At 37.3% G+C, this 13,913-nt stretch overlaps 1 protein-coding gene across 1 annotated transcript in view; it reads left to right on the top strand.

Moving 5' to 3' along the window:
- LOC108098577 overlaps positions 1–13,859 on the top strand; it is a 51,164-nt gene extending 37,305 nt beyond the window's left edge. Inside the window, exons 2-3 of the mRNA XM_017201613.2 lie at positions 12,574–12,989; positions 13,171–13,859. Coding sequence (XP_017057102.1) covers positions 12,574–12,934 — 361 coding nt within the window. The 3' untranslated portion in view covers positions 12,935–12,989; positions 13,171–13,859. The remainder of the gene's footprint in view (positions 1–12,573; positions 12,990–13,170) is intronic.
- Positions 13,860–13,913: the final 54 nt, after the last annotated feature.

Consider the following 13,913-nt stretch of genomic DNA (forward strand, 5'->3'; position numbering starts at 1 on the left):
AACTTTATCAAGTGGAATCTGGATACTCTTAAATGCGTTTTGAAATTGCTTAGATTCTAATAAGTTTTGAAGACCATTTAAATAAGACAATGTCACTTTTTCTTTACCGAAATCGAAACTTTCGGAGTATTTAAATTAATTATATTCCCATTAAACTAATTTTAAGTTGATCAAAACTTACAAAGAATGAAGATTCCTGAATATAAGCTGCAAATAAAAAATTAATGAATAATTAAAGTTCATTATTGCACCTCATTTAACATAAACAACAATCAAATATATATTTTCCCAATATATATTTTAAATATTGTATGTTCTCATTTTACCAATCCCCACTTGAACCGATCTTCTAGAAGTCAGGGTATTTCGTCGAAATGGGCAATTGGCTTCCTGGCTAGCTGGAGAGGTTAACAAAGTTCAGCGGCGATGCAGCGAAATTCCATTCATTGGCCATTGGATAAGGAGTAAGACAGGGAGGAGGGGTTGGCTGGTACGGGGCTCATTGACGATGTTGTCGTCTCGTCTGCGACTGAAACCGTGGCTTGTGCTTTGGCTTTTCAACACGCTTGGCCAATAAATTGTGGCCAGCACTTGTTGTTACGCTTTTAACGGTTCGGATTCGGGTTCGACTTGGAGTTGGAGTTTGCAGTTTGGAGTTTGGAGTTTGCTGTTTGGAGTTTGCTGTTTGGAGTTTACTGTTTAGAGTTTGGAGTTTGGAGCTCCGATTCAGGTTCATGTCCAGCTACGGTTTCAGCCCCTCTCACTTTACATTCCTTTTGGCATTGGCCATGGCTGCTCGATGAGAGTCGGCCAGATCTATTTTTGCCTAACAACAAAATATTTCTCTTGTACAAATTTTTTACAGGAAACTGAAACTGCTTAACCATTAAAGGCTGCCTCCGAATACTGGAATACCAAAAAAAGAAACATTTTGCTGCTTGTTTTTTTGCTGGCAACAATAGATTTGGCTCATTCGATTAGACTTGATTTAGCCGGGAAGGGGTTGGGCTGAATCAAAAGATTTAGTTTTCAGCTTTTCCATGGAATTTCCGCTCCATTCGTGATGCCTTTTTTTTATTCAGCCGGCCAGGTCTTTTCTCTGCCGTTTTTCCCATTTCGATAGCATCGCATTGTCATGGTCAGCTACCGGGGGAATAAGTTGTAATTTTTTCTATTACTATTTTATTGGGTCCAATCGGAATTTGTCAAATCATCGGACGGCGCGGAAGAAGATGGCCCGGGTGATGGTGATTTGCATAAACCTTTTCAGCAGAACTTGGTACCTTTGGGCCCAGGGCTTTCGTGGGCTATTAGCCTAGAAAGCATCCATCTGGCCATATAGCCATATAGCATTCAAGAGCTCATCTGTTCGCATTGATGATGCTCAGCTTTTTTGGCAGCTCGGAGCCTCGGTTTGTTTGGCTAATTGGCCCGCTAAGCCCTCGCCCCGCGGCTCTGAAAACTTTGTGCTAATCACTTTAACATTTGCAACTGCTTTTTGACCCGCTTTTCCACTGGCCATCACTGTTGGCAGCCGGCAACCGTTTTGTTTGTTTGTAATTATTTTTGTTTATTTCTTGCTGGTGGCTTGCTGGGTCTTTAAGCAAGTAACATTTACAGTTTTAGATGCGTTGCGTGTGGGTAATGATGGGTGATCTATACGAGTATCCGAATGTGTATTTATATTGCCTAATAGTCACGCCACGCGTTCTGGCCAAAGAATCTTGGGTTCGGCTTGTGACACACATTTCTCCCCTGTCTCTTTGATTTTATTTATTAGATATGCAAATATGTTCTCGCCTTAATGAAAGGGTTCATAGATTGACAGCAGCTAAAACGTGCATTTAAAGACATTTATTTAGAGATTTAATTGCAGCGCTTTTACTCTGTTGAATACAGTTCTGCCTTACAAATATTTAAAAATTGTATGAGTTCATGTTACTAATCGTAAGTTACCTCATTCAAGTGTGCATAAATTATGTCTACTTTAGACGCCTTGCGGTCTGCCTTTTTCATAAGTAACAAAGTGAGCAGCTTAGCAAAGATTAATTTCAATTTGGAAGTCGAGTCTCATCTGCAAATATTGAGCAAAAATGAGTCAGAGGTGATTCAATCGCCTTTCAAAACAAATCTGTTGGAATATTTAAAACTTTTCGAGACCTACAAATCACATACATTATTACTTTCTGAGGTAATCAATTTATACATACAGCAAAGTAGCTAACCTTTGTGATTTCTAAGGTCGCTAGAGTACAAAGTGATAAATAATGAAAGTACTTGGATAGAAACCGAAATATTAAATTAGCAAACATTTTGAGATATGTTTTTGGCAAGCGATTGTGTCAGTGGAACAAGGCTATAAAGTGTCCCAACTATTTTCCAAGCAAACTATAAGTTTGACTTCTTCATTGCGGGGCTTCCACACCTCCAATTTGTGGTTATTTATGTTTGGCCAACTCTTTTAGCCCGACTTGGCTTGAACTTTTTGTCGAGCTTCCCAACCGAAGACCTGCACAACAACAAGCACAGGCACATTGACAACTATGCAAAGTCTGTCTGTACCTGAGTACCTGTACCTCACTAACCCTGACTTTACTCTTCATTGCACTTTTGGCATTGAGTTGTTGCTGTTGCTGTTTCTGTTGCCGTTGCGGTCGCCGTTGTGTTTGTTGTTATTGCCCCTGTCGACTCTGTCGAGCTGCAAGTTGTTGTCTATAAAAGAAAAAATAAAAAAGAAGAAACCTGCAACTTGGTCAAAGTGTCGCCCTGACATGTTTTTGCAGAAGGCGCTTTTGGTAGGAAGAAGGCGAGGAGCAAGAAAAAACACTTTCCGTCTTTACGCGCAGCTAAAAACCGCAAAGTGTCTTTGGGAAAGGCAGTCAGTCGGAGAATCGGAGACGGAGACGGAGACGGAGTCAGTCCATGACAATGTTTGGACTTTCTGAGCAGGAAGCCAACCAACGGCAAGTGGCATTGTGTCTCCTCTGTCGTCGTCGTTTGTGCCGCAGGTTGCACCTAGGCACCAACCTGTGCAATCTATAAACTACACTGAAGAGAAATAAAATCCATTGCACTTTCATCCCATTTGATAGAAAGTTTTGAACAAAACTATAGTTAACACTCAGGAAGAATAGGTTATCTGTTTCCTCACAAGTTAACAAATTTCTAACCGCAAGAAAACAGTTTTTGATAGGGTTAAATTTTGTAAGGTTAGTAGAAAAAGAAAATGCGTAAACTGTAATTGGTGCTTATATTTTCAGTAAACTTATTTGAGGTTCCACAAATCAATAAATATTTCAATTCTGATTATATGAAAATTTGTTTGATCCACATTTTTATTATATTTTATGTAGCATTTGTTATTTCTTTCTGTGCATTGAGGGAGGGTCCAAGGGTAGGAAAGTACTTTTAGCTCTGCCTCTGCAGAAATGTTTTGAGGGCAACGCAACAAACTGATCGCAGTCTGAGTCGCAGTGTTTCCCCCTCCAGTTTGTTTTCCTAGCCTCCTCCGTTTTCTCTCGCAAGATCTTAGTTGGTCAAGTGGGCAGCAGAATTGAGTCAGTGTGACAAACAATATTTCCCTTATTCGGCTGGGAAGCCCCATAAAAGTTGCCAACTAACCTTCCAAGTGGGGCGCCCTTTGAAACCCAGAGTCGCAGCTAATTTCATGCAAATTATCCATTTGCATGGAGAAACGCTTTTGTGGGTGCTGTCCACTTGTATAATTAAATGTTTCGACAAAAGTTCCCAAACAAATTGGAGCAATTTCGGTTTATACTTTTGCTTGTAATACACAGTCTCAAGGCAGAAAAGCAAAACTATTTGGCTATTTCTTTTATTTTTCCTTGCGAAACCCCAACTTGAAATGATAAACGAGAGGAACACGCCCCGCTAACGAGTTACAAGCGGCGGAACAGAGTCAGTTTTGCTATTTCTTTGTGAAACATTTAAACAATTGTCTTGTTGGGTGTCTCTAATTGATAGTGTCGTGATTTGGCTTGTGCTGCAGTCGGGATCTGGTTCGCTTCAGTTGAAAATAGCAGCCGAGCAGCCAAACAGCCAAACAGCCAAAAGAGACGGGAGTTAATAAATAAAGGCGTTGCCGCTGTTGGGAAATGCAAACAAAAGTTTATGAATTATAATTGGCAGCGGGAGATTTTCAAATATATCTTTTCACAAACCATGCAATTAAAAGCCTACTCCGAACTTTTAAAGCACTAGTCATTGCGATACTTGTCTAATTAATCGACGTACTTAGTGCCTACTATTAACTTATGCTTCAGTTGCAATTTAATTTACTTACCAAAAAATTTATCACTATAATCTATTCATTTTTCAGTTTCTAATTTGAAGATCTTGATTAAAATTGTTAAAACTAAATAAAATCTATTTTATTAACTAACTTAGAAAAATCCTTTTTTATTTGTAATTGGAGGTAGACCTATTGATTTGCATTTGGAAGCCAAAATTAGTTATTAATAATTATTCCATCAGCGGAATGATGCAAATTTTATCCATCTTCTCAGTAAACAAATATTAATTCTTACCTTATTTGTTCATAACTCAAAGCAGAACCTTGCACTGCCGCTTGACACCTTTCACATCGCCAAACGCCATAGAAGCGACATTAAAAAACACGATAATTGCTCATGAAATGCCAAGTGGCCAATAAAAAACACTCACCCACGCAATTGCAACCTGAACAGTCACCGCAAACTGAAAAGTATCTCTGAATCGGGGAAGGGGAAAACTGCTTCGCTCATTAACAAATCAAAAATTGTCATCGGGCATAAATGCTAATTGACTTTTATGGACTATTGATTTTTCATCATGAATTTTCATTAGACACGAGTGGCTTCCTTATGACTCGACTTCCGCATGGCCATAAATCTATTGACAACTGTCATTCACCCCATCTCCATCTAAATTGAATCCGTTTTGAAGGCACTTTGGCTGTACTTTCAATTTCACTTTCGTTTCTTTCTGTTTCTTTCCTTTGTATATTTATAATTATGAGCAAAATGCTTTAAAAACTTTTACTTCTTCCGCTTACGTTTGACGTTCGAGATGCAACTGTCCAGATATCCAGGTTTTCAGTACAAAACTGGAAACACTTGAGAATGGTGCGATCAACTTGAGTGCAGCTCGAAATGACTTTCAATGTACGTTTTTTTTGGGTGTGAGTCTTTATTTTGAAAGGTGTTAACCACTTGCGGAAGTTGTTTCAATGCACTTTTCGATGCTCTCTGATAGCAGTTAACTGACATAAAGAGAAGTATTTTTAACTACTAAGCACATGTTAGTCAATCATCGCCCCAGAGAAGACTTTTTATAACTGCTCTGAAAATTAAGTGCTGCCAAAGGCCTTGGCTTGGATGGTTCAATTTAAATTTTTTACTTTGATCACTTGTCATGTTGAAATCTTCAGGTGTTTTATTATCACCTAAGGTTATTTCTTTCGGAAAAAAGCTAGTTAAGTCACAAAGATTTTAGAGATGTTTGGGGTATTATTATTGTAATTAAACTTTATATTTTCAAAACTTGTTACCTAAAATGTAAAGATAAAATATTAAAATATATGTACGCAAAGTGTAAGAGAAATATACTTATAGATAATGTTAAGCCTAGAATTATTTCAATCTCTCTAATGACTTTCATTAGCTATCAGCAAATCTGCTTTAAAAGGCTTCTGTCGCACTTATCTCCAATTTGGGTTAATCTATGCCCCAAAAGAACCGTTCATAACAGCCTGAATGGCTATTTCCACTCGCCCGTCGCTTACCTAATCAACTCTTTCCTCAACAAAAAATCCTGCTCCATCTTGGGTCGCTTATCTATGCATCTCCAGGCACCGAACAGTAGCCAACTGCCCAGGCTGAAGCCAAGGCTCTCTGGGGCCAAGACTCTTTTGCCGACGATGCCTTTTAACGGCATCTAGCACCTGGAAAATTGCCAGCGCTTTGGGGTCAGTAATTAATTCACATCAACCTGCCGTACGACGCCTCAGATCCCGACTTTTGGACAATTGGCCAATTCATGCGCTTTAATTACTTCATAAAAGAGCTACCTTGCTTGCTTCGTCTTCAACTTGGACGTCGGTTGGTTGCTGGGTGCCCTTAGCTTCAAAGACTTCAATTACACAACAAAAAACTATATTTCAAATTGATCACATTTATTTATATTTTAATATTTGGTTGTATTGAATGTGAAAAAAAAAGTCACCTATAAACAAAATAAAATCAATAAAAAAATGAATATATATGCAAAATAAATATTTTGATGGCCTTTTGATAAACCGATGACACAGTCAATAAAAAACAAATTTGTTATTGAAAATTTATTTTCACACTTAACTTGTATTTGCGTTAAGAAAATTATCAACTACCTATTGAAATCAACAACATTTACTAAAAAACTTTATATATTATATTTTTGTAATGGATTGATTTTATTTCAAATAACTTATAAATTGGTGAACCCATTTTTCTAGCAGTGTTTAAGCTAACTGTTCTCCCTTGCTTACAGCCGTCGCACTTGAAATTTTTGCGCGCCTTTTGTATTTTCTTTTTATTGCGCTTTGATCGCTGCCTCTTGTTTTTTCTTGGTAGTAAGATTTACCTTTTTGTTGCTCTTTTGTAATTCTAACCTTAAGTTTTCGGGCGTTTTCTTAGTTTTGTTTTGATCGTCAGATTTTTTTTGACTCACAGATTTGGCAATCACAAAGGTGTAAGTGCCTATTTTTCAAGGTTCGATCAACTTTTTTTTTGTGCTGCAAAGAGAGTAACGAAACTGGAATCGAGTGAGTTTGTTTCTGCGGCTCAGCAATTGGAGTGTAAAACGAGATTAAGTGCTGTCCACGCTTCGATTCCCCAGATCTATTAGCATTTCATTAATTTGTTGCTGTTAATCACTCACTTATCACTTTGCTACAACAACGATTTAAAGCGGGTGGAAACTTTATAATTTAAAATTTATTAAGATTTAGCTCGATTTTGTAGCTTTCTCCAACCACTTGTTATGATTCACCTGTTTACTTTGGTTGTTTATAACCCCTTTCGATGTTTATGTTTTCCGTTTGTGATGGATATTAAACTTATGTACGTTGCAAATATTTTTTTATTGCACATAAATGTAATTTATGAATTTTTGTAATGGTAATATTTTTCTGAACAAAAGACTTAAGCAACGAACTTGAGTCGCAGACTTATGTAACTTGTATGATAAACTTTTATTATCGATAACTTGAAATTGATTAGTTAGAAATCTTTTTCTTAAAAGTTTGGAATCAAAAGAAAAGTAAAAATGTAAAGAAATGTGTACTTGGAAACAAAGAGAAGCAGACAGAGAAAAGGTAAACAAAATCAAACAGAAAAGCTGTCTGGCAAAACAATTTGTAAATTGCTTCCGACAGCAAATTCAATAATAACAACAGCGGCGGCAGAAACTGCGGCAACTGCTGGCAACTAATAGTTACTTTCAATCATTCATCATCGATTTCAATAAACAATTTCAATGGCCGGGGCGTAGAGACGCACAATAGACGAGGCGGGTTGGGGATTGGAAATGGGGGATTACTCGTACTCTCCAAAGAGCTTTGAACGTGTGAAAGATCTGCTTGTGCCTCTGCTTCACTTCGTGCCGTTCCTGCCCTCCGGGAGTCTTCTCTGTCCTCTGTCCTCTATCCCCTGTCCCCTGTCCGCTTCTTCTTCGGGGCGATGACTGGCTAAACAATCAGAGATCCATTTGGGCTTTATACTGCCCATCTTCTATTCCTTCGGCCACCGTAATTGGAAATTCTCGACGCTTACATAGTTGCGAAATCGCAAATGAGTATTTGACGAGCCGGCATTAATGTCTTGTGGCACATGCAACCTTGACATTTAGCGGCGCCCCGAGTGATCGTTTTTCGCCAATATAAAGGGAGAACGCCCATGCCTAAATATAAGAATATTTTGATTCGCGATCAAAACGTGTTTCGATTCGATGCGACTCGCTGCGCTAATCGGTTGAAAATGTCAAAAGTCGTAACAATGATGCGATATATTTTTTTATATAGACATTACTTAAGCCCTGGCAGCAGAACAACATTCGGCGGGCTGTTCAGAACCAGTCAATGCTAATAACAAGTCGGTTAAAGTATGCCAAATAAATTATATCGCCAAATAAGCAGACCAAAACAAAATTAAAGAGAGTTGAAACTTTACTTGCCCTGAAAACTGAAACGTTCTGTATAGCGGCGTTATTGATTTTTTACTACGGAAAAGATTAAATCTATATAAATTGTTAAATGGACTAAACTCACACAAGAATTTTATAATTATATATTATTTACAATATTTGTTGCAGTTCTTAAACTTGCGCTAAATGTAATTCTTACATAAAACATTAAGGTTATAAATTAATAAGCATTTATCTGATGGAAAAACTAAGTCTAAAATAATATCTTCTAATCTGTCTAGGATCCCAATGGCTGTCAAACTGTAAATGCACCATATAGAAAGCGCATTTGCTGCCAGAATTTTCTCCCTGAATTCTGTGCAACTTGCGACACTTTCCATACCAGCCATCTTCCGTCCCCCTCACTCTTAAAGAATATTTTCGCCGTATGCTAAACAAAAGACTCAGGCAACGAACTGCAGGCTGGCACTTGGCTCACTTCGCGATCTTCTTCCTCTTCGGCACTGCCGGATAATTGTGGCATAAAAATTGCTTTTCATTTGCCTCAAAATAAAGCAATTGTTGGCTCTTAGAAGAGAGGGGGAGAAAAAGGGGGAGGAAAGCCATGCGGATGTGAAACTGCGCATGTGCGGCGCTTCTTTTGTTTTTTTTTTTTTCTTTCTTTATTATATATTTTCTTTTTGCCACTTTCTGGGCAGCTGCTTAACATGCCACACAAGCAGAGAGCAGGTGGCAGAGAGAAGTTCCAGACGGGCCGCATAAAGAAGATGCAACTGCAACAGTAAAAATATGTAATTATGTTAGAAGACAGCCGGCAGCTGCCTCAGTTCCCCAGCTTTTTCTATGCCATATCTATGCTTCAGCGATACCATCATGGATAGCATAGGATTTGCTTTTAAAGTCTTATATGTCTTACATCTTTAAGCCGCAATAAGTATAGTTAGACTTTTATTTTTATAATTGGGGTAATAGCAATAATTAAGTTTGGTTTTTATAATATACTCTTCCATAAACAGGGGGTTGAGATCTGTTAACCAATTAAGAATCAATAAAGTCTTCATAATATAGCTCGTATTTTGTAAGTGTTTACCCATCCGCACACCTGTGTTGAGTCTTTTCCTTCAACTCTTTCAATATTTATAGCAAGAGCCTTGCTTTTTGTTTGAGTTTATTATGCAATTTGTTTGGTTTTTGCTCTTCTGTTGATTCCGTTTGATGGATTTATGTCGAGAGCATTTGACAAATTATAATGTCAGCCACATGCCTAAAATTTAGTATGGTCGCCTCGTGAATTGGCTAACTTGAGAGTACTTGGTCGGCGGAACTAGTTTAGCCATTTGTCAAATATTTGACAACTTCGTGACATCAAAATTTAATTATGTGTGCGGATGCAATGCGGCTGAGAGATTGCCACATCAAATTAAATGCCAATCTGGTATTAATTTCATTGATTGGCCGATTAAATTGCCTTAGCCGAAAATCATTCAATTTGTTTGGCACGAGATCCCCTTGCGCTTCCCATTCGATTGCTTTTAAATTTATGCGCCCGCTGAACTTGAACAAAGTCAACAGAGCTGCATAAATAAAAATGAAAATAAAATGGGGAAGCAAACAAACATCTTGAGCAAGACAATCCGAAATTAGCTATGATTTATTAAGTTAACCGGTCTGATCCCCATCAAGCGCTTCCTCCCTCGATTCTCCTTCCAAACGACATCTATGAGAATTGGGTCAAAATTAGCAACTCTTTAAGCCAATTTTGATGCGTTTTAAATGTGGGGGAATGGTGGGGATGCATGGGAACTGAGTTATGGGATTGGAAAAGTGCTGACAGGCTCTAAGACCTCTAGAAGAATGCATCATTGTGGAAAAAAACAGACAAAAGGTATTGCTGCATAGGAATGGATAAATTAACTTAATGAAATTGAAATTACAAAAACAATGTATGTATGTTTTTTCTTAATGAATATTCCCTTAAGGATGTTTTAACTAGTGGAATTACCTTAAAAGGTTTCCCGCACAAAGTTATGTCGAAATATCTTGAATGAATTTTTTTATGGAAAATACCTGTTGAAATACACCAAAAATATACATAAAAGTTTTGTTTGCGGGATTGACACAATTAATTAAAATTCTCCAACTGCATTTGAAGTTCGAGAGAATTCCCACTGCAACAATTTTGACACTACCCTTTGTCTTTTCCCTGACATTGCTCTCAAACAAAATTCAAATACCTTAAAAACAAAAACACAACGAAAAATTCCCCTGCAACTGTAAATTGTGTGAAAAATGGCAAGCAATTTTCTCACACACTAGGAGATACCGACAGTCATATGTTGATGGGCCAGACAATATGAAGATGTTTATAATATTATAATTAATTATTATTTTCTGAATGCTTCAAAGCCTCAAAGTCAAAGCAAAGTTCAATGCCAAAGCGAAAACAAACGCAGACCAAAACAAAAGCCAGCGACCAAAATACATTTTGAATGCAACTCCCAGCTGATAATGCTTAATTATATACACATAAAGCGCAACTCTGGCAAATCAAAAAAAAAAAAAAACAAGAACAATGGCCACAGAGAAGATGAACAAAATTGTAAAACGAAACCCAAAGATAATTCACACGGTTTGGAGCACTTGGGCAAAGGGCATGAAAAAGCGAGCAATAATCCCAATAAACTTCATTGAAAGCTTAGCAAACAAACTTAATGAATGTAATTAAGATTTTTAGATCCGACAACGATAGTGGCCTACTTACATACTTTATTTAACAGTCGATACAAATCGACAAGTCCTTGATAATCAAATCAAGCTCGCAGCTCAACTACTTGCTAAGCACAATTTTGTATTCTAAAGCTTACATTCTAAGGAAATTAAGCAACTTTAGGAAGTTCAGACACGAGGCAATACTATGCTAATTTGAGCTGGTTACGATCTAAGTGCAAAGATTGCAGTCGAAATACACTTTAAGGGCAAGCATGGCCAAGATTGACATCAAACAAGCAAATTATATTGCCAAAATAATTGCCACAATTAACCCAGCAATGCCGAGTGCCGAATCTATCGTAAAAGCACAGAAAAAATCAAAAGCAACAGTCATTAAGCCGCAGAGAGTATGCGGCAATTAAATGTTTATTCCCTCAAAATACCCTTACCGAAAAGGGTTCCTTACAAATTAAATACAAAGTATTGTAGTTGTAACATATATTCATTAAAGAAATTCAAGTCTTATGCTATTCCAAATATTAAATTTACTATTTGGATTTAAATTTTAAAATTGAAAAGCAATTCACTATCTAGAAAAAGATTGTCATTCCCAAAAAGGTTGTAGGTCAAGCCCTTATTTTAAATATTGCGTTTGAATAACAAAATAGCTTTCACCTTTTATTCAAGGGATTGACCATGCGTGTTCACTCTTGGGAAAAATAACAAATAAATTTGTTATACAATTGTGTAAATATTTGCTTCTCATGAGCCCCAATTACAGAGATCCCTTCAAAACCAGATGAACCACGACACTTGAATCTCAACGATTCCTAAGTGGAAGTTACCCATTTTGGGGCTTCACTTTCGACTTACAGTGAATATACCCCTTGAGTGATTGAGCCCTCGAATCTCCTTACTAACGTATTGATGTCTCATCTGGCATTCATTTTTCATCACATTTTGTTTACCCAACAATTTCAGTTCGCCGCAAAACAATTATCTCGAAAAAAAACGAGGCTGCTGGTTGTGAACTCATTTGCATATATATTTTTGCACAACAGCACAAACCAAAAAAAAAGCTTTATAAATATATAGATATATTTAAACTAAAGTAGCCCACATCAAGCTCAGCTCATAAACAAATTGATTAGCGTCTTTAGCGTTGCAGCAAGAGCAACCTCAGTAAATCCCACTCGGCACACAAATAATTGTTGATGGATCATGAATAAATTGATGTGATTTGATAGCGGAACAGAGCTGTTGCCAAGCACGGGGATCCAAAATCCCGGGCGTCATCCTTCCAAAGAGTTCGCAGTTGTGTGCTACCTGCTGGGACACACCTCTGTGGATGGGGTGATCTCTTCACACTCGGCACGTGTCGATTTAGTTTCTGCTCAAATAAATAATAAATCAATTAGCATGCTGAGTAATGCCAGCGCCCAGCCCTTGCCAATAATCTTCTTCACCTATCCAGATGGTGAACAAAGTATGTAAATGTATCAGCTTTTGTTAGCTTTTGTTCGAAGAAATCCGAATTAGGTTCAGCAAAATGCATAAATAACGCTTTTTACCTAACCAGAAGCTTAGGTTGGTTAAGAAAATAGAGTATTAATTACATATTTGCAAATTCATATTTTTTAATACTTGTACCTCAGTTCTAATTTTTAATTCTTCTTAATTTTCCAGATACATAACACCCGCAGCAGCGGCAACGGCAACAGCAACCACATCAACCTCAGCGGCTGGAGGAGTAGGTGGCACCAATCTGGCGGTTTACCCCACGGCCACCGCCCAGGTGTACCGCTCCAACAACGGACTGGACGTTCTGGACTGCGCTGGACTCGAGCATCACAACACGGTCTCCACATCCGGTAACTCGGGCAGCGGCTTCTCCCAGCGACTCAGGGAACTGGCTGCCTCCGCCGGACTGCTCTCCCTGAAGCCCCGCCAGCCCCTCAAGCCGGTGATAAAGACGCGTGGCTCCCCCGGACCGGAATTCCCCAAGAAGGTCACCTTTAGTGCCTTTGCCACCGTGCAGGTGGTGTGAAAGGGCGTGAACAGTGGGTCTATCATCTGTGGCATCTGTGCGGGCACAGAGCAAGGTAAGTTCTAAACACTAAAAACATTTAAGAAAGTTAATTCAAAAAAGTAATGAAAGAAATTCATTTTTAACAGAGCTACCTAGAAAATGATATTTAATTATTTTACAATATAAAAAAAATTAATTAATTAATGTTTTATATCATAATACTAATATACCTTCTTCTTCTCTTTTCTTTACAGTTTCATCTTGCACTTGTTAACCATTATTTGTTGTTGTTTTAATGTTTGTTGCTGTTGTTAAATGTTTAGCCAAAACTATGGAAACCATACTCGGAGAACAATTCCTTAAAATCTTAAAAAATAAAACTTGTTGTGCCATGAATGTGGCTTGAAATAAAAATGAAAACCATATAGAAAGGTTTAACGCACCCCATAGCTAAAGAAAATACCTCAAAGACCCCAAACCTTTATCTGTCTTCTTGTTCTTTTGACTATCTTAGTATATTTTTCTTTGGTAGACTGACTTATCAACAACTTTCTTTAAGTTCCTTTGGATTACCCTCTACTAAAACAGTATTTTCACATTTTTCCATCTTTCAATCACTATCCTCGAAAACACATCCGAAAACACGTTGTAAAATATAAAGACTATGAACGCAAAAATTCTAAATATTTTCTATAAAACTGTAAATATATATGAATTTTTGCTAATAACAAGTTAAACAGCAAATATAGTCATAAATATATGTATTCATATAATATGTAAGTCTGTTTTGTGTATGTGTATATATATATAAACCATGATTTTGCATTGATTATTTTATAGAGAAAGAAAAACACCTTTCGAATCCACACAAACCTTAAGCGAAACTGCTGTATATTGTATTTAAAGTATATTAAAAATATTATTTAAGCCTAATATTATGCATAATAAATAAAATATAAATAAAACCAAGTCAACAATTGTCTTTTTATTGGGAATT

This window comes from Drosophila ficusphila, unplaced genomic scaffold, assembly GCF_018152265.1.
Source record: "Drosophila ficusphila isolate 14025-0441.05 unplaced genomic scaffold, ASM1815226v1 contig_791, whole genome shotgun sequence".
NCBI lineage: Eukaryota > Metazoa > Arthropoda > Insecta > Diptera > Drosophilidae > Drosophila > Drosophila ficusphila.